General features: G+C 40.0%; 1 protein-coding gene across 1 annotated transcript in view; it reads right to left on the reverse strand.

Annotated features, from left to right (window-relative positions):
- RALGAPA2 (Ral GTPase activating protein, alpha subunit 2 (catalytic)) overlaps positions 1-27,582 on the reverse strand; it is a 303,038-nt gene that overhangs the window by 259,002 nt on the left and 16,454 nt on the right. The window contains exons 2-3 of the mRNA XM_012657226.1: positions 16,721-16,831; positions 11,718-11,770 (exon numbers count right to left, since the gene is read on the reverse strand). Coding sequence (XP_012512680.1) covers positions 11,718-11,770; positions 16,721-16,831 — 164 coding nt within the window. The remainder of the gene's footprint in view (positions 1-11,717; positions 11,771-16,720; positions 16,832-27,582) is intronic.

Raw genomic sequence — 27,582 nt, forward strand, 5'->3', positions numbered from 1 at the left:
TTCACCTAAAGGAAGCATTTTACAGTTTCTCTTCGGCATATCCAAACTGGCATATCTTGAGCCTTGAAGCCATTATTAAGTAAAATAAGGGTTACCTAAACACAAGCACTGTGATACCACAACAGTTCACCTGGTAATCTAGACAGCTACTAAGTGACTAACAGGTGGTGTACATACACACTGTGGATACGCTGGACAAAGGGAAGGATGATTCACATCCCAAGCAAGATGGCACAGAATAGCGAGACATTTCATCACACTACTCAGAAAGGAACACAATTTAAAACTTATGAATCGTTTATTTCTGTAATTTTCCATTTAATCTTTCTGGACCTAAGTTGACTGAAAGTAACTGAAACCTCAAAAAGCAAAATCACAGAAAAGAAGGAACACTACTGTATTAGGTACTCAAATGCAATATTCAAAACATTTTCATTAGGTACAAAAAAGTACAATATTCAAAAATTTGGAAGCATAGGCATTTGATAAATTTCAAGGGGTTATTTTTTTACTTTGCTTAGGAACAGGCAAAGGTTAATCTCTTTTTAAAGAAAATCAAATTGCACTAGACTCTTCACTTTTAATGAGAGAACATTCGGCGACCTTCACAAATCCCCAAATTAGTAGCACATAATTCTACCCATAATATGTGGGTTTTGCCCTGAATAAAGTACTCACTAAAATAAATTCAAGAGAAGAATCTCACATAGGAGATCTCAGTCACAACCAAATCTGCCATGCTATTCTTCATTTCATGTAAGCTTCCATTTTCTGGCTAAAAATTACCGCATTTTTCAGATTTCTTCAATTTTGGTATCAGCATAACTAGTTGGCTGTCTTTTCGTGCCATTTTTTAGAAAAAGAAAAGTAATTCACTTTCAGAGAGTTTCCACATAAGTGATGAGTAGAGAAATAACAAAGTCCCAGTGAGAATCCACTACCTGGTCCCCACCACCCTAGAAACTTAGAGGATTTAAATTCCTGCCTCAGCACCATTAGAAAGTGTCATACACTTGCAGGTCCGCTAGGGACTGGTCGCCCTGTCAAGTTCACTCAGCAAATGCCCAAGGTCTGCAGCAACAGCCCATGCATGGAAGGCTTCAAAGCCAGACTCTTCTTTCCAACCTGTCCCGTGTCACAAACACATCAAACACTAGGTGTCACTCTGTAACAGCCACCACACTACACAGCCAAACAGAAAACAATCCATAGAAAATTTACGAGATGGTAAGTATTTGTACAACTCTCTCCCAAATGTGCATAAAAAAGAAACCAACCCATCCAAATTGCATTAACACATTAATTTTAATTAACTTCAAGGGAGAAAAAAAGCTCCTTACATATCTTCTGCTGCTCTAACAATAAATACAACATGCTCAAGTTTTATTGTGAATTGTCCATATCTTTAGCCCTGATGCAGTTTCTACCATCTGACCTTAAAATATTCTTGGAAGCATTTTTGCTAGTGCTGCCTTCTACAGGATCTCCTCGAGAGTGTCAGCTACCAACAAGTCAAGTGGCACACTTCATGAGGAAGGCCAGCATGCCAGGAAGCTTAGAGCACCTGGACTGCAACACATAATCACAAGAATGTAATTTCAAACTTCCACGAACATCTTGTCTCTAGTTCCCCTTCCCCCAAGGTGAATTGAGTAATTCGGTATATCCTGTTGGGTCAATCCCAAGTTTCTCACCTGTAAGTCTTGATGCAAAAGGGAGACTGCAGTCTTGAGTATTAAATTTGACAGTTACACTGTCCACTGAAAATGGCTCCTTTCTACTCAAAACACTTGTGATCTAATTTAAATTATTAACATGCTGTTGTAAGATACTCAAATTTTAACTAGGAACAATGCATTCAAAGAATCTCCAGAACAGACTAGATGTTTATATTTTCTTTCCATCTTCCAGTTTGTAGAGATCACAAACATTTCACAATCAAAAGCAGACACCAGAATAACCACATGCTATGCTTGTGTTTTATTATTTCCCAAGTTTCCAGAACAGAACAGAGGACTGAGGAGCAATTACAGAGCTAATTCACCACCACAGGCAACACGAGAGACCAGTGAGAAAGGGCACACTGGCCACCTGGCCCTCTACTATATTCCTGCAGAGCAAGGCTCAAGGAGTATCTTAGAGCAGATCACACTATGCCATAACAACAATGCTATCATTTGGGGTCGCTCCCGACCAAGAGTTCAACATCAATAAAAATCACAAGTATGACTAGCATTATAAAGAAAGCCAGAATGATTATACACTTCTATTATAATTTAAAATATTTATAACACATTAAAATATACCCACCATGTCATAAATGTGACCCAATAGTCTTGTCATGATAACTGGTGGCATTCATTTTCCTTACCAACTGGAACTCGGGGAGGCTTTGGGGACTGGAGATGGGTGTCTGTGTCGGCTTATTTCTTTCAAAAATGTTATGTTCGCCAGGAAATTTGAATTAATACTGGCTTTTTCTCAATTGCAATCAGTCATTTAGAATTAGGACAGTGACCCAGGAGCTGCATTCAAACTTGGAATCATTATTTTAAAAGAAAAAATCCACTGAAGCATCCAAATATTTGAAATCCTCAATAAGAACTTAAATTCCAAGGATTTAAGAAGAATCTGCTTATCTTGTTCATTTTATTTGTTCTTGTCCCTTCTTCACTCAATAACAGTAAAGTGGTCCTTATGGGAAAAAGAAATAAAAAGCAATAACAGCCTGAGAGGTCTGTGGAAGAAAGTTCTTCACATCAGTATGGGGAGAGGGAGCAGCACACAAGTGTATTTGCACACTGCACATCCTGGAATAAGTAACAACAAACAAAAGCAAAGGAACGCAGGGGCTGTGGAAACTAGTTAATTGTAAAAATATGATTCTGCTGCCTTGCTGTGTATTGAAAAGGCATTAGCCATTATAAAAAGAAAGAAAAGGGACTGTTACTTAATCCTGTAGGACACCTGGCCTGCATGTGTTGCCTTGCCTAGGATTTAGCCCAAGCATTTCACTGAAGCTCCACAGGGGCTGCTGATTTGTTTTCATTTTCAAAGAATTATGAAAGATACACAGTTCCAACAAAAGAAGCAGAGGGAAGTAGGGAGAGAGAGGAGGAGAAGGAGGGAAATAAAAAAGGGAAACAAATTTCACAAATGTTTGTAATCCTATCATATTCGAAATTCTAATTTTTGTTCAGGCAATTCACTACTAACACCTGAAGTAGAATGGTGCTATTAAATGTGAAAAGTTATAAATAAATGCATTTGTATGAGAAATAAAACCAACATTCAAATTATTGGCTTGTATATACCAAAGCAACGATATAGAGAGTAAAACCAGCCACTGTTCCACCTTCTTTTGCACAACTCCAAGCGCTGTACTGAATCCAGCTGTGTTACTATTATCAGGAAAGCCATTAAAAGTCCTTTCCTCCTACTTTGAGGAAAAAAATTAGAGGCTAAACCCACTATCTATATAAACTTACTTGGAGCAACGAAGAACAAGATACCCAGTGCTGAATTCCATTAAAGTAAGACACAGATTCCACTACAACCCTGGATTCACCGCTAGTCAAATTATGACTCCCAAACATAACTACACCCAGCAAGACTGTGCACACGTGAGTGGTGCTGAAAATCCAGCATCACCAGCACGCCGCTGGAAGGGAAGGGAGTCAGGACATACGAGGCAGTAAACCTCAAACAATCAAATTGGAATCTACAATGGTAAAAGAAAAACAAAAGTTAGTGTCCACAGTATTACTGCCCTTCCTCTATATGCCCTGTAAGAAGCCTGCATGTCACCTGCTGCAGTTTGCCTCTTATGTCAATGCTTCTCAAACTCGAATCTCCCCCTACCAAAGGGGGGATGAAGAAGAGACACGGCACATCATTCTGAAATGACACCAAACTGTTTTCTTTATCTTGGTAGAGAGATGGGTGGAGAAAGATGGAAGGTGTGGTGGGGAGATGAAGTACTAAGGAATTTGAATAGCCATTATTAAACATTATATTCATCTTAAAACAAGCATGGAAACAGTAGAATGAAATTGTGCATGGCTTTTCAATTTTGTGGGTTTGCAGAAGGCCGCTTTAGAGCCTTGCTTCTCCAGCCTGTAGAGGTAAATGTTGATTCCCCCGGGCCAAGGGCACTTTGGTAATAACAAGAAACCCAGAGAAACCATTTCAGTAAAACCCTAAACTTTAAAGTCCCCTTGCCGTACAACAACCCAGATATACAAGATACTAAGGATTTAACTGAGTGTTTAGCAAAGAGGAATGGTCTTTCAAACAATATAACAAGGCTCTACTGGAAGACTCTAGAGCTTCTCTATGCAATACAGTAGCCACTAGCTGCATGTGGCCATTGAATTTTAAATTTGAATCAAATAAAAGTATTTAAAATTAAAAATTAAGTCCCTCAGTTATACTAGCTTCATTTCAAGCACTCAGTTCCCTATGTGGCTTGTGATTACCTAATTGGACTGTGCAGATAAAGAATACTCCCTCCCATCATCACAGAGTGGGCAACAATGGTCTAGAGATAAAGCATCTGATATGTTTAGATTCTCAAAGGCTATTCAGAGTCAAGTTGATTTAATATTGAAAACTAATGAAAGTGTAAAACTAAATTTCATGCTAAAATGACTTCCCCCATGAACTTTTTGTTTTGAAGACTTCTACCTTTGAGACTTCAAGCAAAGCTACATTTGTCATGTCAGAGGTTTGTCACTTTATAGACATGGAAGCCAAGGTAAAAAAAAGGTTAAGCACTTCAATCAAGGCCACACAGCTTGTTAGTATCAAAGCCTGATCTAAGCCTAGACAGATCTTCGGATACCTTTATCCTATCCTTTTTAGGTGAAAATGTTTTTAACATAAAAACACCAAATACAAGTTGGGCATCCCTGATCTAAAAATCTGAAATCCAAAATGCTCCAAAATTCCTAAACTTTTTAAGCATCAATATGATGCCACAAGTGGAAAATCCACACCTGACCTCACATGGTTTGTCACAGTCAAAACTTTGTTACATACACAAAATTATTAAAAATATTATATAAAATTACCTTCAGGCTATGCATATAAGGGCATATATGAAACAAACGAATTTCGTATTTAGACTTGGGTCCTGTCCCCAACATATCTCATTTTGTATATACAAATATTCCAAGCTCCGAAAAAATCCAAAATCCAATACACTTTTGGTCCCAAGCATTTCAGATAAGGGATACTCAACCTGTAGCTAACCCCATGGAAGATAAATTGAGAATTTAATAGACTTTAATCCAACAACAAATATTAACAAGTGCACATCACTGTGGGAGACACAAAGGATTATAAGTAATGATTGCTGGCCTCAGGAACTTTTTATGGTCTCATTAAGAAGCTATGACGTAGCCACATTAAGAGATAACTAAGAATATCCAGCTGTAATCAAATGGCAACACATGACAGTGTTATTATATAGGTTCAGAGGAAAAAAGAAGCACATCTAGCTGGAGTTGCCAGAAGAAATTAGTGGGTTTGAATAGAGCCTAAAAGAATGGGCCAGATGAGAAGAGCAAAGGGCAGTCCCTAAAAAGAGAATTGCAAAAACCAAGCTTGTAGGAGTGAAACTATGCAAAAAGAGGGAAAAGGGCAGCGAAGCCTGAGCCTGACAGAGCACTTCCACACAGCAACAACACTGGCTTTTGATATGCAAACCAACCAATCCCAAATCCATTACCCCAAACACCTTCCTTTATGGGCTCTATCCCCCTGCCCTAATCACCCAGGGGCCAGGAACTGGACTAGTAGGGGCCACCCCTACAGCCCAGAGTCAGCTGAAATTATGCAAATTATCCAATCCTAAACCTCCTTAGTTTGCTTACCTTACCTTGCTCATTCCTTACTGCAAAAACCACAATAAAGTCTCCTATCCTCAGTTCCCCTCTCTCCCTCTCTACCACCCCCTCCTTCTCTCTTTTTCTCTTTCCACCACTTGCTAGTTTCACCTCAGTGTTTCCCCATGTGACCCCATGTGGCAAGCCATGCCTCCTGCCTCCTGTTTGTAGGGGACTGGGAGTATAACTTCCCTCATTACAATCATTTTCATGTCTGTGTGGCTTACCATACCTCATTAAAATGAATCCCAGGTACCATTAAAATAACTTCTAGAGACTGAATCCAGAAGATTTTCAAGGTCAAGTGAATTATTTTGACCTTCAGGCCCATTCACCAGGTGCCTTACATTTCTACACAAACCATCCTTTCCTCTATACAGGTAACTACCTCAAGAGTAGTTGAGGTGATGACCAAAATGTCACTTCTGAAAAGGGCAAACTCAGAATTTTCTGCAACTCAGAGGTCATTACTAAAGTTCTGCCACATGTTCATTCTTACCAGTGGACTCTTCAGCTCACCATGAAACGTTAACGAATGTTCCAGAATGACAGGAGGCTCTGTCTTGCTCACTGCTTTATCTCCAGCATCTAGATGTGTGCCTGACACAGTTTGTACCCAATAAATGTGTCTGATGAATGAATGAATTGTAAAGAATAGGTACGTGTCGATACAGATGGCCTGTGGAAAGCAGCTTGAGAGGCAGGACAGTATCAAGACCCCTAAGCAGCAGGCAGCACCACAGTGAGTTAAGAAAATGAGTTCTAGAGTCAGACTGGAGGTTAAATCCCTACTCTACCATTTGCTAAATATGCAACTTTGGACAAATCACCCAACTCCACAAAGCCCCCAATCTTTCATGTATAAAAACTGGAACAACAGAACCTACTTCAGAAGGAAAGGATTAAACTGGCTAGTCCACATAAAACATTGACATTCTGGTCAAGATAGCAATGTAAATTCACGTTTTGGGGTCGCACACCATCATCTCCACACCTCCATTTGAAATACCCTGCAGTGACAGATGAAACATGTTTTAAAAAGAAGAGCAACAGTAGAGTCATAACCACAATTTTTAAAATGTGATAAACATCTCCATGAACCAATAACAGAAAGCCTAAGTGGTACACACATTTGACGCTACAGGCAAGGTGGCTGGATAGTTAAGTGCTCCCACGAGAGAGAAAAGCAGACGGAAAGGTCTGCTCACTGCCTGAAACTGTGACCTGGATGGGGCTGGCAGCCTTGATTGCACATCACTTACTTTATCAGAACACTGTAATGCCTCCAATAGCTCACTACCTCTAAAAACTACTGTTTCATTTTTCAAAGGTTCCCTTCACTTTGCCCCTGAATTACAAAGGCAGGCAGTAGCTCTCTTTACATACTCTTCTTTCATGCCTTAACTCTTCTTACTCCCATGCTTTCTGCCAATCCTTTTCTTATTTATAGAACATCCCTACACAGTATCCCTTTTATGATTTAACATGTGTTAATAATTCCACCTTTTCTAAAAGGAGCTTTTCCCAATTATTTACACATTGATAAGCATTCACCTCCAAACCCTCATAAACCATCTCTTTATATGGCACTAAAGTAGAAAGCAGCAATGAAGTTACTTAGCACCCAGAATAAACACAGAAATTACAACCTACCTTCTAAAGCCACAGGCAGAGAGAGAGAACATAAGCATAAAGTAACGCAAGCTCATTATTCATTCATATTTACTATGCAAAATGAAAGCTTTATGAAACTTTGAATAATATATATTCGTTCTATTATATAGGCAATTAATTCTCTGTAAATGGTAATGTATCAGTATTAACACTCTCCCTAATTTCTGGACATGAAGGTAGTGAAATGTCCTCTGTGGGAGGTACAGAACTAGGGTCACTGAAGGGCCTTCCTGCTGTAGGACAACTAGCCTTGAGATCGACAACAGCAAATGTAATTCTTAAGACATTGCTGGGCTTTGGAGAGCACAGAGAAACTAACGAGGCATTAAACACAGGTAAAGGAAGAAGTAGGAGCAAAGAGGAAAGAGGGAAGGAGACAGAAGAAAAATGAGCCAAAACCTGATCTGTGAGCAATATGCAAAAGAAAAAGAATGCAGGGTCCCAGGGAGCTAATTCCAAAGCCAGCACTAGGATCTACAGATGCTGTTCCCTCTAGCCCCCATTCCCTAGATATGGTAAGTTTAGGGAATGGAACCTAAAATTCCTTTAATAAACCAGAACCTTCACATGGAGCTAAAGTGATCTCGAAAAACCCATTTCCAGCCTCCAGGCAAAAGCAAAGACAAACCCTCTGAGAGAAACCGGGATTAACAAGTATTAAGTCTGTGGTCAATTAATACTGATCTCAAAATCAAATATCGTCAAATGTGTAAGAAAAGAAGCCACCATGAATGAGAAACAGCCAAAATAGCAAGTTTAGGCATGTAAAGACTTGAGATATTAGAATTATCAGATACAAAATATGAAATATATAGTAAATGTTTAAGAAAATAAAAGATGTCTAAAAATGAACATGGATCCTGAGACAATCCAAAGCAACCAGCCACATATGAACACCAAAGAGCTGTTAAAACATGAAAATAAATCACTGAAATGTAAAGCTCAATAAATTATTAAGTAGTAGACTAGACTCAAATGAAGAGAGCTAGTGAACTGGAAGAAAGAATTGAAGTGATTTCCTAGAATGCAACACAAAGAGCTTGAAGGAGGAGAAAATATAAGTAAGCTTAAAGATAGGGAAAACAGATCAGGAAATTTAAATAAGAAGCCTAGAAAATATGGCCAGAAAGAATACAAAATTATCAATATTTGAGAAGAGCTGAGAATTTTATAGAAATGATAAAACACGAATACAGAGACAGAGGAAGCATACATATACCAAGCAAGATAAGAAATCTTCAACTAGCTATTTTGCGGTTAAACTGCAGAACACCAAAGACTAAGAAAAAGATCTTAAGAGAAGCCAGAAAAAAAAGACATTTAAAGGAACTGCAATTACAACAAAAACAGAATTTAAAATTACTATGATGGCAACTAGCAAACAGTAAAAGTGTGACATAGATACTATTGCTACTACTACTACTACTACTAACACATGTAATACAAATAACAACTGTTTGAAGACAATGAAGGGCAATCTAAGGGAGCTAAAACTGAAGAGATTATGACCCTTCAAAGAAGAGAAGCTTCTTTGCCAATAAGTTTTTGGTAATAAGAATTCCTAGAATTCTTTAAATAATTAGAAAAATATTTAACTTACCAATCTTGAATCAAGAAAAAAAACAGAAAACCTGAATAATCCTAAAACTATTATAGAAATTGAATGAGTGGTTAAAAATCTTCCTATTAAAAAAAACAGCACCAGTTTCAGACAGTTTTATAGGAAAGACTTGAAAATTACTCCAACAACAGATCATTCCAATATTATACAAACTATTTTATATAATAGAAAAACAAGAAATGCTTGACAACAGGTTCTATGACCTTTATAGCAGGACCAGTCAAAAACAATTTAAAGAAGGGAAATTTAGGCCAACCTCAGTTGTGAACGTAGATCCAAAAATGCAAACAAAATATATGTCTACCCAAAAATCTAGAACCACAATTTACCACATTAATACTCAAGAATCACCATATGATAATCTCAACCAATGCAGGAAAAAAAATTAGAAACAGAAACAAACTTATTTAATCTAATAGGGAAAGTTCCAAAAATTTACAGAAAACATTCTTTTTTTTTAAGAGATAGGGTCTCACTTTGCCCAGGCTGAAGTGCAATGGGGCAATAATAGTTAACTATAACTTCGAATCCCTGTGTTCAGGTGATCTTCTTGCCTCAGCCTCCTGAGTAGCTGTGACTACAGGTGCATGCCATCATGCCCGGCTAATTTCTTGAGAGAGAGAGAGAGAGAGAGGGACAGAGAGAGAGACAGAGTGTGTGTGTGTGTGTGTGTGTGTGTGTGTGTGTTGCATGCCATCATGCCCGGCTAATTTCTTAAGTGTGTGTGTGTGTGTGTGTGGTCAGTCGGTCTTGATATGTTGCCCAGGCTGGTCTTGAATTCCTGGCCTCAAGAGATCCTCCCACCTCGGCCTCCCAAAATGCTGGGATTACAAGTGTGAGCCTCTGTGCCCAGCTCCAGAAAACATTATTCTTAATGTTGAAACATTAACAAAACTCTCTTTAGATCAGAAACAGGATGAGCACCTTTATCACTTCTATTTACCAATGTACTAGAGGGTTGAGCCAGTGAAATAAGACAAGGAAAACAGACAAACTAGAAAGTTTGCCCATTCACAGACAATCTATCTATAACACTAAGAAAACCAAAAAATCCTATATTCTAAATGTAGGAATTAAATAAATCATACATATTCACTTAATCCAGTAGTGGGAACGAAGAAACTAGAGCTAAACTCAAAAACATGAATAAATCTTGAAAATAACATTGAGTGTGAAAAGCAAATCACAGATGATTACGTACCATATGAGACCATTTCTATTACACTTAAATCTAAACAAAACTACATAATGGATTATTTAAGGATACAAATATATGTGGTAACATCATTTTTTAAAAGAAAGAATGACAAAATGCAGGGGGTGATTGCCTGCAGAGGTGAGAAAGAGCTCTTAAAATGAACAGGGGGGTGTCATATCATGCTTCTTGCCATATATGTTATAGATTTTTTAGTAAATGCATCAAACATTACATAAATAAATAAGTTAATGGAATAGTTCAAACAACAATGGTCAGCAGATACATATTTAAGTGACAGACTTAATTAAAGCTCCTGTTAAAAACAACTCCTCTACAAAGGTTTCATTCGTAGGGCGGTGACCACAGGAAACATAATACCCACCACAAAATATGCTGTGAATCAATGTCTGTGACTCTGGGGACGGAGTATAACCCTCAAAGGAGAGAAAAGGGAACCACAGTTATTAAGCACCAGCCATGAGCCAAGTCCTAGGCGGGAGGTTTCCCATATCTTGTTTTAGTCCATAAACCCAGGAAGCGCCCCACCATACACCCACAGAGAACTTTCTCCAGTGGCCTCCTCCTCCAGCCAGCTCTGCAGCTGCTCATATTAGGCGTTTCCTTTAAATTTATAAAGTTTGTCTCCTCACACCAACCTAAGCAATTCGTCTTCAAACCATGAATAAATTCTAGAAAATCAACAATTAACTTTCAGAACCTCTAATTTGGTTCTGAGTGTGGTTATTCAGTTATGTGTAATCTGGCCATTTGTCTAATATAGTTGGACAAAAAAAAAAAGACTTTAAATCTAATAAATCAAAAACCATATGCGAACATTCTTCCAACTTTGAAGAGAATATATGATCAACACACACAGATACACAGACACATACAAAGATCGCAACCTCACTAGTAGTCAGAAAAATATTATTAAAAACAGTGAGTTTTTACATGTCAGATTTACATATATTAAAAAGACAAATCATCTGCAGAGTTAGTTAAGGTAAGAAATTTACATAAGTCATATAAGTTTGTGTGACCTTTTTGGAGAACAATTTAGCAAAATCTATTAGTTTTTTAAACGTACATGCTATTCCATCTAATAATTTCACGTCTAGGTACCCACACAGAGGAAATATTCTCCCACGTGTTTGCAAAAAAGAAAGTCACTAGAAAATTCTTTGCAGCATTGTTTGTAAAAGTGGAAAGAAGGAAGGAAAGAAAGAAATACATGTCCATCAATAGCCATTTTTATTTGTCTTCAAGTAAAATGAAAATCCAAAATACCTTATTTTCAAAAAGAATCATAAAACTAAATGAATTAACCAAAACTTACTTCAAAAAGAAAGAGGATGGAGTCCAGCTCCTCCCTTTGTGACTTATTATTCCCTGGAACATTAAAAAAACAAAAAATGAGTTATCATGACATGCAAATTTTAGGGTATTACAAATTATGTTTAAATGGCACCTTAAAACATTTAAGCCTCAACATGCATTCATTTATTCAAAAAATAACAAGAAGCAGTGTGGAGCATGAATTAGGATTACAAATGGACAACTGATAGAGTCACCTCTAGCAGAGCTGCCCTTCAGTGTTTAAACAAAGCTTCCGTGTTTTCCAAGTTGCTACCAATGTGTGACAGGTAATTTATTCATTTCTCAACTAGTTACTTATCGGCTCAAATTACAGCAGAATGCACAACAAAAACTAAGAAAAAGTTCCAGTTTGGTAATACAAAAAGTCATAGAGCAGATAATAACTATGAAAAGTAGTATATCTTTTTAGGCAATTACACACTGTCCTTTTGATAGCAATAATAATAAAAACTGCAACACCTATGGCAGCAGTTACTATTTGTTGTCTACTCTCTATGTACCAGATATTGTGCTAAGTGCTTAGCATACATCATTTAATTTAGCAATCAGCACTTTTTCTGTAAAGGGCCAGATAGCAAATATTTTAGGCTTTGCAGGTCTCTCTTGCAACCACTCAACTCTGCTGTTACAGTACAAAAGCAGCCATAGACAATGCATAAATGAATGGGTATGGCTGTGTCCAATAAAACTTTATTTATAAAAACAGGCAGCAAGCTATAAATTGTAGACCCCTAATCTAACTAAATCCACACAGCTCTATGAAGTAGATATTATTCATTCATAGAAATATACTAAAAAGAATATGTGTCAGGGAGTATTCTAGGCCCCAAGGATACAGGATTGAACAAAACAGACAAAAAATCCCTGCCCTGGGGAAGTTTATATTCTGGCAGGAGGAGGGATTCTATAAATGAACAGGTGACAAAAATGAGAGGGAAGGCAGATGGAGAAGCCAAAAAGGGTGGTATGCAATTTTGACTGAGGACGTCAGGGAACATCTTGCTGATAAGGTAACATCTGAGAAAAGGTCTAAAGAGGTAAGGAAGCAAGCTATATGGAAATTTGGGGGTAAGGGAACAAGCCATAAGGAAATTTGGGGGAGGCATGTTCCCACACAGAGGAACTGAACAATGCAAAGTCCCTGCAGCGAAGCATGCTTGGCACAATCAGGAAATAGCCACAGGGTCCTTGAGGCTGGAGCAAATAAGGGGGAGAGTTGTAGCAGCTAAGGTTATAGGGTAGGTGGGACAAAGGAAGGCAGATTGGGTAGAGCCTGAGGCCACTGTAATGACTTTAGGAATGAGCAGCCCCTTGAGGGTCTAGAGCAAGATTTGCTCATATTTTTAAAGCATGGCTCCAGCTGGCAGGCACACATGTGGAGGCAGGAGAGGTGTGCCCATTTCTAAGGCTACTGCTGTAATACAGGTGAGGATAACAGAAGCTAACAGGCACTTGAGTGTTACCAGTGTAGGCAATGAGAAGAGGCCAATGATTCTGGCCTCCTTTTAATCTTGAAGATAGAGCCAAGGTTTTGACCTGAATAACTGGAAGGCTGAAGTTAACACAAGGTGATTTCATTATTCCTAGTAAATATTTTTTTCTATTCATTTTTCAGGATATACTTTCCTCCCTGGACTCCAATCAAATGTAAATTGTACTAAAAACAAAAAAATTCAAAAATCTCACCCTGTTTTTATTGGTTCCTCATTATGATTGCAGTAGACTGCAAAAAATGGCCACAGTTTTTCCCCTTCCATAAAATAAAGAGAGGTCTATTTTTCTATTCCTTGAATCTGGGACACCATGTGACTTATTCTGGCCAATGTGACATAGCAAATGTGAGGCCAGCACAAGCTTAAAAAACTGTATTCACTTGCTGAGCCTGGGACTTTGAGGCTACCACGTGAAGAAGCCCAACCTAGCCTGCTAGCTGGAGAATGAGAAGCTACCTGGAGGAGAAATAACACGTTCTAGTCAACAGCTTGCCAACCGAAAGATGTGAATGACACCATCCACCACCTCCTGACGTTAGAGGCATGAACCAGCCTAAATCAGAACTGCCCAGCAAACCTAGAGAATCATGAGCTAAATGGTTATTGTTTAAAGGCATTCCCTTTGGGGATGGTTTGTTATGCAATTTACTATGCAGCATAAACTGATATAGTCTTGAATAGCTATATTTTTCTAAAAGGATGGAGGGAGGAAAGAGGAAAAGAGAAAAGTAGGGAGAGAAGGAGATTATAAAGAAGGAGAGGAGAAAGAAAGGGAAGACCCTTTAAAAAACAGGGTTTTTCAGTTGTTGGGGTGTTAGGGCTTTTTTTTAGATCTAGGGTTTTAATTTTTTTTCTTTGCTGTTTTGGGCACACACAATATTACATTTTTCTCCTCCATATACCTGTGAAAGAAAATAAAGTGGAGCAAGTCGCAAGATAAAAATCAGATGGTTTCATATTTGAAATACCTACCAATTTGGCAAAAAAAAAAAAAAAAAAATATAGGTTCATGATTTTTATCAATTTATAAATCACAAGTAGGAAAACTGAGCAATCCATTAAGAAAAGAATGTGTTCGCATCCTGGGCACATGCCCATCTTGGACTTGATGGCCTGCAAAAGCGTGGAGCACTCAGTAAGACTCCAAGCCATCTGCTGCATGTCAGAGACCACCACAGTGGCTCACCCGAAATTCATTCTCTTCATCCTTGACAAGTGCCTCTCTTTCACAGGAGCAGTCACAGCATCTGACAGGAGGCCCCTCCATTTTTCCTCTTTACCCCAAAATGTCTCTGTATCTACACTCATCCTCTTATCTTTTCCTCCTTACCTAAAAAGATCACCTGTACGCTCCTCTCCATGTCTTTTTCCTGACCCTGTCTCAATCCACTTTCCCCAACGCCTGCACCATCAGTTCCCTCCACCTCCAGCTGACCCACTCCTCAGCCTGTGAACAGGCAGATGCATCCCTTAAAAACCTTCCCATGACCAGCTTGAGATATAATCTCTGTCTTCATATCAAACTTTCTAAAAGGGTATTCTCACAGGTCGCCCTCACCAGCTCACCACCTGTTACTCCGTGTCCATCCGCCTAGCTCTGGACCTCCTCCTCCCCTAGAACTTTTCTCTCAGCTGTCACTGACGACTTCGAGATGAACTCTCCCTTCCCAGCCCCACCCCTCTGCATCATCGGGCATTGCTGCTCTCCCACACCTTCAACTCTGTCTTCCCTGGGCCTCCGTGACAAACCCTTTCCTAGCACCCCTCTCACAACACCAAATTTATCTGCCCAATAAAAGAATAATTACCCCAAAGTTCTGACTGTAACTCTCTTTCGCTAAATATACTTCCTCTCTTGGCAGTGTGATTTCACCTCTCTCCCCCAGAATCCAGTCTTCTGTATTTTTACTGCCCAGCCAATACCTACACCTGTGTGTCCCACAAGAACCTCAAACACAGACTGCCCAAAGCTGTAACCTACTACCTCCCAAACCTGGCTCCCTTCCAGGGCTCCCTCTGCTGCAAAGGCACCGCACAAATCAGACTCAGCATCCTGAAAGCATCTTTGACTTCTCCCTTTCCCTAATATCCAAATCTCATAGACAGGGCACCCACTGAGACACAAGACTTTCTCTTCCCTTAACTACCACCTTCCTGGATCAGGTGTCACTAGCTCTCACCTGGATGACAGCATCAGCCTTCTGATTGGTCTTTCTGCCTCTAGTTTACTTGTCACTTTACAAGACATATGTCTTAGTACCAAATGTTTTCAAGGGCTCTAACCCCCTGAAGAACAAAGTCCAAACTCCTTTGAAGCCTGGAATTCAAGGATCCTTATAAGCATAATCTGATTTCCTGCAAATCTCTTTACGCACTTTACACACTTTATGCTGCAAGAAAAGGAAATGCATTCCCCACACGTGCTATAAGAATGGCCCCTATCTTTATTCATGTTCTACCCCTCACCTGCAGTTCTGTTCTCTTCCACTGGAAATCCTGCATCTTCTTCAAAGTCCATCCCCAAGGCCAGCTCTTCCCCAAAGCCTCTCCCATACCCTCAGCAGTAAGTCATCTCCCCCTCTTCCCAACAACCACAGAATTGTGCCTTTATCTCTCTTATGGCACAATTGACTTCCTAACTTGTTTCACAGTTACTTATGCATATGGCTTATTCCCAGGCCAGTCCACAGACTATATGAAACCAGATGGTGACAGCAGCTAATACTTACCGGCCATGTACTATGTGCCAAACTGTCCTGAAGTCCTAGGATATCTGTTAATCTTTTTAATTCTGATAGGAGAAAGCTAACTCAGAGAGAGGTTAACTTGCCCAAGGAGAAACAGCTGGAAGGACAGGGCCAGGATCTAAATCCAGTCTGGCTCCCTAGGCTGCACTATACTGCCACCTAAATACAGAGTGGAATGTGCAGTGTGACCTTGTTGGTCTGATTTTCAAAGAATATTTTTTATGTGGACATAACCATAAACATAATACATTAATAATATATATGGAAGGAGATGCAGGATATCTTTAACAGTGGTTGCCTCTGCAGAGCAGGACTGAGGGTCTAGGCAAAACACACACTTCAGTTTTCATTTCAAACCCTTAAATGAAATCTGAATTTTTAAAACAGTATGCATGTATTACTTTTCTTTCCTTCTTTCTTTTTTTTCTTTTCTTCTTTCCTTCCTCCCTTCCTTTTGTAAATTATTCCTTTGAAACTCGTCTCTTATTCCTTCTTCTATTTTTCCCTGTAGCCACTTGTTGTTCAATTAACACTTGTATAAGCAAAAGTTCAAGGGAAACAAAGATGCAAAGATACCAACCAGTCCACCATGTTCTCACAGCTTTGCTGAAGGCTTGGCAAGAAAGAGAGCTTTAAAATATATAATGTGGCTCATGACCCATACAACTTCTAAAAATTCCTAAATGTTTAAAAAAAAAAAAAAACTTTGTAGAAATGCTTACCTTTTAATTTCAAACTATTTTCCAGTGTTATAAAATTTTCATAGAAGATGAAATATATCTGAGAATAGTTGGCCTCAAAAAACTGCTTAAGATCACTTGCATCCACATTATCTGAAAAGAAAAAGTTTTCATTTATGACAATATATTTACACATAAGAATTCAGAAACAATCTTTTCAGAAATGAAGGAAAGTAGTTTTATTCCCCTACATAAGACAAAACAAAACAGTATCCCCATTTGTTTATTCTCTGCCTAAAAGAGTTCTGAATTGCATCTGGTGTACCAGCCACCAGGCAGCCCTGTGCAGGAGATTGTGAGGCCAATTTAAGGAGGTCAGAGCTGATGAGGGCACAGCATCAACCGACCAGCAAGAAGGTCAGAGGTAAGGGGGAGGTGAGTCTAGGGAGGGACAAGATGACTTGTTAGGGGATGGAGAAGTGGAGGTTCAGGAAGGAGACAGCTTTTGACACAAGCCACAAGGAGGGAAGGGTTTGTACCTCTGAAAAACAATTTTGCTGGTTGGTACCATAGGACCAAACTCCCTCCCTCCCTGTCAACATAACTCTCTGAGCATGAAGAGAGAAACCAGCTCAAGTGAACTAGCCATACTCCCCACCACTTCTACCCACCCACTTCCATCTGGGCCCATTTGTGTCACCTTCCCTTCAGCTTCTAGATGACCTGTCCCGCTCTTGTTTGCACACTGCAGGGCCTGCCATGTGGTCCTAGAGCCGTCCCTGTTGTACCAATTTTGCTAAAACCAGGGACAGCAGGTAGATAGGCAGATGGTGTAGTCCCCTTGGGGCCGAGTAGCAACACAGTCACTTCTTCCAAGGGCCTCCAATCAACCGGGGCAAAACCTCACAACTCTGGGGGTCAAAGTAGCTATGCATCTTTGTACATTTTCCTCAGCAAACAAGGTAGTTTGTGCCATTTACAGGGCCCTAACCAAGGAGTTAGCACTTTGGGAGAATATACTAGTAACCTGAGGAAAATTAAAAAAAGCTTTCTTAAAATTCTGCAAGGGTTACTCAAGGGAAAAAAAAAATGTGTTGCTACTTACTCTGTAACAGAGTGGTGTCAAGTGCTTTTGCAGTCCTAATACTGTGAATCTATGTGAACATACCCATCACTATGTTCAAATTCTATAAAGTTAACAATAATGCAGGTGACTCTAAAGAGCTGTTTTTCTCTGGTAACTATACAAGAACCTTTCATGCAAAAATCTGCCCTGGTTCTTTAAAATAATGTACATAAGGTGATTTAAAAAGCCATATGAGTCGCCAATTTCATATTACATTTAGTGCACCAAAATAAAACTGAGCACAGAGCAGTGGAAATTCCTAGTAACTAACAACTTTACCTATGTAAAAAGAGCATGTATCAATGAAACTAGTGTCATCAACCCATATGAATACGATCATTCTTATGACCTATACAATTTTGCCAAGGAATCCTAAGTGCCTTATGCAGAATTTGCCAGTACCAAGGAAGAGTTTTGTGCATTTTAACTCCAGTGCAAACTGCTAGGCACCCTACCACTAACTGTTCCCTCTGCCGGAAGCATGCTTCACCCAGATGGCTCCCACTCACCCCTCACTGGTCAGCTGTAACATCCCCACCCCACCGCCAGACTAGGTCCATGCTTCTGCTGTGTGCCCCCACCCTATTCGTCCCCTGTCACAGAATATGTCATATGTCACTTAATTCTGGTGGAATCTCGATTGAATTCCTGACTTAATTCAGAATGAATGATCTGTCTTCTCTGTTAGATATACCCCTACACTCACAGAACCCACAGTCTATCTCATGCATCATTATGTCCCCTGCATCTAGCATAATATTTAGGTCAATGTTTTCTTGAATGAATTGAATAAAAGAAACAGCCTATAACCTACACTGATAAAAGGATGAGTACGACTTATAAACCTACAGAAAAGACATGGTCTAACCCTCAGATCCTTGGGGCTATCACAAGAGAAATTTCATCCCTCTACTGGGACTCTCGATTTCTATCTGCAGCTCTGATGTCTCCCCTGCGGGTTCCACATTCACAGCCTGCTGCCAGCCGGACTTCTCCACGTGAGAGTCTAAAAGCCCTCTCAGATTAAACATGTCTGAAGGGAAGATCTCCCCTCAGATCCTGTTCCTTCCTCAGGCTTTTTCATCTCAGTAAGTTGGACCCACCATCCACCCCCCGTCCATGGCAAAGGCTCGATGTCCTGGGTTCACTCCCTCACTGTCCATCTCCAGTGTGTCACTCCGTCCTGTTAGTCTACCTTCAACCTGTGTTCCAGCCTTGGGCCAGTTCTGCTCTCCACAGCCCTGCCTGGTCAACATCGCCATGAATCCTCAGAGGTGGGACCTCTGCCCACTGCTGGGCTCCCTGTTTACACACTTCCTCCATTCCCTACAGCAGCCAGCACAAAAACATAATGATGCCAATCAAATGAGATCATTCCTCTACTCAAAACTTTCTGACAGCCTCCAGTAGTACATAAAATAAAATGCAAACTTTTTACCATGGCCTACAAGGCCCTGAATGATTTCCCTCATCCAACGCCAACTTCACTGCACACCACTCTCCCCTTCACACCCCACACTCTAGCCACTGGGGCTTCTTTCCATTCCCCAAACTTCCCAAACACATTCTCCAACATTCCACTTGGGGGCCCCTGGGGATGCTGCCCCCCACTCTCAGATTTTCATACAGCTGGCTCAGGGTCATCCTTCAGAACCAGGATCACACATTATCTCCTGAAAGAAACCTACAAGTGCCCCCATGTGTCACTCTTCATGCTTCATCCCCTCCCCTGCCTTCTCCCTTGGTAGGCTCTGCAGTGAACAGGCCTCAGAAACAGAATGGCATAAGCAAGCAAGCAATTTCCTTAGCATGGAGGATATGGGTGCACTGATGCAGCAAGACGGCACAGAAAGTGACTGGGCAATCAAAAATTCCCCCATCTTTCCCTCTCTTGGTCCCTCAGAGACACTCAAATATCAGCAACCTAAACAAAGAAGGTCCTTATCAAGTGTGAAGAGCCCCAATACACACTGAGATGCTCTCACAAAGCCAAAAGTCCAGGAAACAACCACGTTATTTCTTAGCCACCCAGTATCTTTCTTGTGGGTAAGGCATAAATGGTGCTAAGCTTAAACTACTCACTAGTAAGACAATTAGATGTGTTTAAGGTAACCCAATACACAGTAAAACTAGGAGCACAATGTCTGTAAGATACTCAGTCGATTTACACGTGTCAAGGACTCCTCATTGGTCTGGGAGTTCTCCTCACATGATTCCCCCTACAGCACTTAAGACCAGCTGAAATTATCCCATTTATTTATTTACTTCTTCATTGCTTGGCACCTCCACTATAATGTAAGCTGCATGAAGGCAGGACTCTCATCTGCTCTATTCACTATTGCATCCCTGGCCCCAGGAACAGAGCTTGGTACATAAAAGGTATTCAACACATATTTGTTAATTTTATATTTTATATATATAAATTATGTAAGATATATATAAAATTATATATAATATTATATAATATTAAATATATTATATATAAAATATATTTTATATCTCTAATTCAAAATTTAAAATTATTTCCTGATTTGTCCTTTTTTTAAAAATCTCCCCAGAAGAATATTCATAAAGTAAACATAGATCTTAAAGAAGGCAATCGCAGGCACTGGAATTTAGCCTCCTATAAAAATGAACACAATAAAGTATCAAAAGCCTAATTTTTCACAAGGCTAACCTCAAGAAGAATAGAGATATCACAGGAAGGCTTTGCTAAAAAAATAAATAAATAAATAATAAAAAAGACTATAACCACGAATTCCTTTAGACAGACATTCTTGACCTATTAATTCAAACATTTATTGAACCCCAACCCATGCCAACTAGTGGTACACCAATTTCTAATAAATTCAAAGAGAATAAGACCCTCAAGGGTGCACAAGTATAAACAAATAAGTAACAGAGAGGGTGCCATGGCTGAAGCCCATGCTGGGCATCCATTCCATGCAGAGGGTGGGAATATTAATAATGCTGTACATTTATGTAATGCTTTCTGCTTTAAAATTCACGAATTTATTTTATTCGGCCCTCACCACAACCCTGTGAAGTAGATGGGTACGTGTGGTCAAAGGAAAGAGACCTCAGGGTCAGGCTCTCATGTGACCTGCCCAGGGTAACACAGCCAGTTGGGGGTGACAGCAGAACTCCTGCCCTGGTCTTCTGACTCCAAGCCTGAGCAGTACAAATGCCTCAGGGACAAAAAGCAATAAATCAAAACTAGAAATCAGTCAGGAATAGAAAAGAAATGCATCATCACCTTGAGGATGAGCAGGAGAGCCAGAGGAGAAAAGAGCAAGAAGAAAAGACCAAGGTGAGAAAAAGAAGGGAGGGAGTGACACTGAAGAAACAGTTCATGGAACTCTTCCCCACACCCTCATGGGGACAACAGGGAAGATGGAGGGAGGACAAAGCAGTACTACAGAGCCTGGGTTGGAAACCACCTTTGAGGGGATGGTTTTCAGTGTTTGGCTTGGATGCTAGCACACTGCCTTACTACTATCACAAAACTCAGGGAAGTACAACCAAGTTAACCACAGGATAGCAAACAGCAGATAGCCTCGCAGAGCTGGGGTCATTTCTGAATTTTTAAAATTTCCTTTAATTTCTCATTCTCCTTCACCACCAATCAACAGACAGTAAACTGTTTCTATTATTTTCCCATTAAATCTCAAAGATAATCTTCTACATATCACACCAAACCCACCCTCTTCCACCCGTTGGCCCAGCTAAACCTCTTGCTGACAAATATTTCTCCACATCTAGCTAAAAAGCAACAGCGAAAGTTGAAGGCAAAACCTCTAGAGCATATTGTCTGCATTTAAGTGCAGAAGCTACAGGACTTTGGACAAGTTATTTAAACACTCTATTCCTCAATTTCATCTGAAAATTAGGGCTAACAATGGTTTGTACATCACAGGGCTGCTGCAATGATAAAATGAGCCTATGCAAAGTGCTTACAAGAGTGTCAGTCAGCATTATATAAATGTTAGTTGTTCTGGAATTACTTAGCTCCTAGCAAAGGTCACTAATCCCAATATAGCAGTAAGCACTACCAATAAACATACCCACAAAATCACTGGGATAATCCCTCTATTTCCTTCCACACATAATCTTCCTCAGTAGCAATTCTACTGTTTTTTAGTTAGAAGGGTCATAACACAGGAGACCGCTAGAAAGCACCAAAGGAAGGGGAAAACTCTTTATCCCACGCAGAAGCCCCAGTGAGATGCTCTCAAGAGCAGGAAGGAGCTCATGTTCAGTTCTTCCCTGGTAGGGAATGACTCCCCCGCCCAACAATGCCCTCTCTACCCACTCCCCCATCCCTCCACCTCCACCCCAGAGCTAAGAGCCATCCCAGCCCTGTCTACACATCTGTGTGTAGATGAAGATGGGTGTCTTTTACTATTTTACTGAAATTCCCTAGATAATGGCACTGAAGGCCATTATCAAGATCACAGGCTGGTGAGAAAGAAAAGGGGTAACTGGGAAAAATTTAAAGCAAACTTGACAACTTATTAAAACGGTCATTCAGAAAGGCTCAGTGAGAACAAGGAAAATAATGAAGTGCAAGTAAACTAGTCAGACACAAGACAGAAAATGTTGACAAGAATGAATGTCATCAGTAATGCACCATTACTTACAGGCTAATATGATTCTGGTGATTATATGGTTAAACAACTGCCTAGATCCCTGTCCTCTTTCCCTCTTGTGGTAATTTGTAAAAATGGCACAAATTATTCCTTCCTTCCATCCACACCTTTGAATTGTACTGACTCAGGGCTGATCACCTGACTTGCTTGGCCAAAAAGGCCTGGAAATCTAACAGTGGAGGCTGGGAGAGCCCCAGGTAGTTGCAAGTGCAAGGGAAGTGAGAAAACTCATGGGGCAGAGCTGAACACAACCCAAAAGTTTGGAGTCAACCTGTAATCAGATGCAGAACCGCCCTAGCCAACACAGACCCAACACAGTGAGGGAGAAAAATAGATGCTTGTTGCGTAAGGCTCATGGAAGCAGCTGAGGTTTGGGATGGTTTGTTATGCAACATCATTGTGGAAAGGTCAGTGCAGAAAAAGCTAAGCGCAAAACAGCCTCATTGGTCATGAAGGCAAGCAAGCCTATGAAGAGGTATTCCCAAGTATAATATATCATCACCTCCATTAAAGAAGGAAAAGTAGGAAAAATGGATCCAAGTGACAGAGGCAAACTTTCCATTAACAGTGACCCACGCTAGCCAGAGTGAAGGCAGGGACTCCTTTTCCTGACATAGTCAGTAAGTTTCAATATCTCCTGTGCGTGCAGTAATGTGTTAACTGCAGGTCAGGAGCTTATCTAGGTAAGAAGGCAAAACCTACATGATGAAGACTTTCCAGATTTAGTAGGTAATCAGATCATAAAACAAGGAATTTCGGGGATGATTGTTCTTAAATGGCCAATCAACACTTTTGTCATCATCATTATTATTATTAAAGAGAAACTTCACATCTGGAAAATGCCTACATATACAGACTTGAAAAATGTCTCCTGTACTGATTATATGCAAATACAAAATCTTCACGTGGATGGAAATACCAATTTATATAGCAGAAAACTTAACTCATCAAGTGAAAGGCTCCAGCCCCAGTGCTGTCAGAGTCTGAAACTCAAGAACTGGTCAAAGATGTGGTGTGAGAAGCTCAGGCGGAAAGGATGGAATGAGAGGCGGACTGTGAAAGAGCCATAGAGTTCCTTTAGCCCCTTTAGCTCAGCCCTACTCATCCTCCGAGTCAGCTCTCAGGTAAGGACACCTTGCCTGGCTCCCCACCAACTCCCTTCATCTCACTAGTCTCAGATGCCCCTCCTGCTTACGTACCTCAGTGTGTTCCACCAGACTGTGGGAAGAATGTCAGGTCTCCCTGCACCCAAGGCATGGACACTGAATAAATACACACTAAATTTCTCGATCAGCATAATTTAGATTTGTGGAGAGACTTGATAATTAATCCCTTGCTATAAATGAGAAGCGAGCATTCCTGAAGGTCACAGCAAACAATAAAATGATTTCTTAAGAATCAAGGCAAAACCTCATACACTAATGAACAAAAAAAGATTTCTCCAAATCAGGAGAAGGGGTCAGGGATACTACCCTAAGATACCAATGACAAATTGATAAAACAGGGTAACGAGCAATGAAGACCTACTAGTAAATAGTATTTTCAAAATAATGATGGCACAAATATATGCTCATCCCTTAAACTACCAATACTATTCATATTATTAAATTATCTAATACTTATACACCATCTATTATAAAGTCTATGTTATGTAAGAAAAAAATCTAAAACCAGAAACATCCTACTCAGCAGTAAAACTTTTAAACTTTTCAATATATATTTTTAAGTGAATTTATATTAATTAATATTATGTTATCTTTTACTATTTAATGAGATATTTTCTACAAAACAGCAAGGAATTGCCACCATATTTGTTTACATGCACATGTATTTTTATGCCTGTTACAAATCTAATACTTACAGCATAACTACCATACGAGTAAATATTACCAAAATTGCACTTTTTAAAAAGTAAAATACCTCCTCAGACCCACAATTCCCTTCCGTCTCTCAATTAAAGTGAGCAAAATAGGTAGGGATCACAAATGTTACAATGTTATGAGGAATTTCAAAAATAAAAGAAAATTAACACAAATCACTCTCAGTCAGGGCGTTCACCCCTCCTGCAGATTTACCCACTCACTCACGGCAGAAAAATTTGCTCCAAAATCTGACCCTCAGTCTCTGGCCTCTAATCTGAGCTCTGTCCCACAGCCCATATACCAACAGAAAATTCCTTCTTGGGTTTCCTGCCTCAAAGTCAGATCAGAAAGAAATTCCACCCCCAGGCTCATCTTTCCCCACACCCTCACTGACCCCCACCCTCTCTCATCTCCCTCTCTGTCATAACTTTTTCAGTCGAAGGTTATTTATGGAACTTCTGCAAGGCTTTATGAGCCAAAAGATCAAAGCCCATTTTACAAGTACACTTTTCTAGTATCATGGAGACTTTATATTTCAGAAAAATTCTCTGAAGTACCACACTTGCAATCTGCGTTTACTTTTAGGCATAAATATCATTGGAGAGATATATTTGACATGGAATTACTCCTTCGGTCATCCAGAAGTAATGTACTCAAGAAATTCTGCCCCTCCCTTAGTCCACACCACCCCATCACAGTGATGGGATGTCCTCCCTTTGTCCTTTGCAACCCCCATTCCTTCTTCCTTACCTGGCTACCACAAGTTGCCTAAGAGACCACATTCAGTAGGAGACTATAATTAGAAGTGATCATGGACTAACCCACCAGGTACACATCAGGCTGCCCTATCAGGCCTTGCACTCAGCTTTCCATCCAAATCCAAGCTCCTCACATGATCTTCATCTCTAATTGTCACCCCATATACCTCTGGGCATCACCTAATCTCACCCCAGCTTCCCAACTCTACACTCCCACCCACTACATCCAATAAGGCTCACCAAATCCCTTCTCCTCCACCACACCTCTAAAGGATGCCTTCCTTTCAGCTCTACCTGAAACCTGGCAGTCCCCTGAGAACACTGCTTCCCTGAAGTCTGCCAGGTAAGGCTTTTGTCTTCCTCCTAAATCCACATACCATTTGGCCTAAGATGAGGTAGGTGGCCTCCCTGTTCCCCATTGCAATTTCCAGACTATTCTGGTCTTTCCTCTCACACATACGCAAAACATGCCTTTGCAGCTCACACCATCTACTTTCAACTACATCTATATCAACTACATTCACTGATCCAAGTTTCACACAGACTTTCACACTTCACACCTCAAGACACTCTCCCGAAGATTCTAGGGCCTGGCTCACTGTCTTCATTCTTTGCGATTTCAACATTTATGTGGATGATGCCTGACTTCCTCATCTCTAATGAGGTTGTCCTCCATCCACCTCTGCCATCCACGCCCACAGCCAGATCCTAGACCCAGTCATTACTTATGATGTCCCCACCTACAAAGTCTCAGTTTCAAGCAATCCACTCTCTTGCTACTTGCCATTTCTTATCTTTCCTGTCCACTTTTTCTGGAACCCTAATTCCAACAATTTTTCAACTTCATTGAATCCTCAAATCCAATGACCTCACCATCTTGTCACTATCTATGACACCCCTCAAGCTCTCACTTCCTTTCTTTTCCAATTTAGTTTCCACAGTTCATCTTTTAATCAGCCCTTTCATTATCCTTCAGCCCCCTGTCCCTTTCTCCCTCTAACACAGTCACTCAACAAAACCTCAGTTTCAGTTTCAACCTTGATTCCACTCAAAATATTTATGGGAGCATAAGTACTTTTGTATCCAAAAGTTTTTTTTTTAATTTTGTATTAAATATTTAACACATGTGAAAAAAACAAGTTTTATATATGTAATTTGTGATGTATAACAATAAAACAAACACTTTAAACTCACCCAAGCAACAAAAGTGTCCAATCCAATCAAGCAAGCTTCCCCCAACCCCTGCTCTACGGAGTTCTACACTGTTAACTCCTTCTGGCCAATTTTTAGTCCTCTCTGGGGCCAACAGCTGATACCCTGTGTACCCTGTGCCCAAGTGTCATTGGCCTAGCCCATCGGAAGGAAAAGGAGTCTAGAACCCTGGCATAATATTTCTGAAAGCATGTTGGGGCCTAAATTGCATATTCCTATTTGCAGAAAATGAAACAAACTCATCTTTTAGCTTGATTGATAGCTTTGTTTCTTACAGCTATTACAGCCATGTTTGTACATACTAGTTACTCTGTTTAAATTTTTAAAAATTTTTCCCCTAAAAATATACGCATGTATATCCAGAATTTATCATAATTGATTATTTATTTCCATACGTGTTGTCTGCAGCATTTTAAACTAAAAAGTGAGAGCAGCCTGGAACAGACCCTGTTGGTTTTCCCCTTCAAACAGACCCTTACTCTTCCTAACAGAGGCCTCATTTGTTCAAGGCTCATCTTCCTCCATGAAGCTATGTCCCTCTGGGAGACTGGCCTCTTCCCAGTCCTGGGGGGTAGGACCTGATACCGCTGAGCCAATTAGGGTGGCAACGGGCCCCTAGCCAGTGACTTGTGTAGGCTCAAGCCTGTGACCCAGTGCTGGTCAATTTGAAACAGGAGGAAATCTGATGAAGAGATCAGGGACAAGCTTTATTGGTTTTAAAAGAAGTGCCCCTTTTCTCCTGCTCTGGATATCATTCTATTTGGGTACAATGCTTGCAATAGCTATGAGCATTTTATCACCCTGAGGACAAACTTGTCACATTAAGGATGGCAAAGCGGAGAGGCAGAAAGAGCCTGGACTGTCGGCATCACTGTACTGGCGAATTAGCTAACTCTGGGGCCTCCCTGCCTTGGGAATTCTTTCTGCAGGAGAAAAAAAAATCCTTATCATTTATTTATATTTGAGTTTTCTGTTACTTATAACCATCATTATAGATAGCTAAAATAAAATCTAGCAATACCAACAGAAAACAAGTACTAGTGTCAATTGAAAAGATTATAGAAATTATAGTCATCGCTCTTCATTTCCTAAAGGTATGTTGTTTCATTTCCTTATTATACCTTTAAGGTAAATCAGATTTAGAAAGTCAAATTCTTAGAAATCAGATAGATGTTAATGTTGTTATCCAGGACTGACAGTCTATGTGTAATAGTAGTTCTGTATAAAGATATACTCTATATATTTACTGTTAAAGTTTTAAAAAGAGATATATTTGACATGGAATTACTCCTTCGGT

The sequence above is a fragment of the Propithecus coquereli genome, unplaced genomic scaffold, assembly GCF_000956105.1.
Source record: "Propithecus coquereli isolate 6110/MARCELLA unplaced genomic scaffold, Pcoq_1.0 Scaffold533, whole genome shotgun sequence".
NCBI classification, from domain to species: Eukaryota; Metazoa; Chordata; class Mammalia; order Primates; family Indriidae; genus Propithecus; species Propithecus coquereli.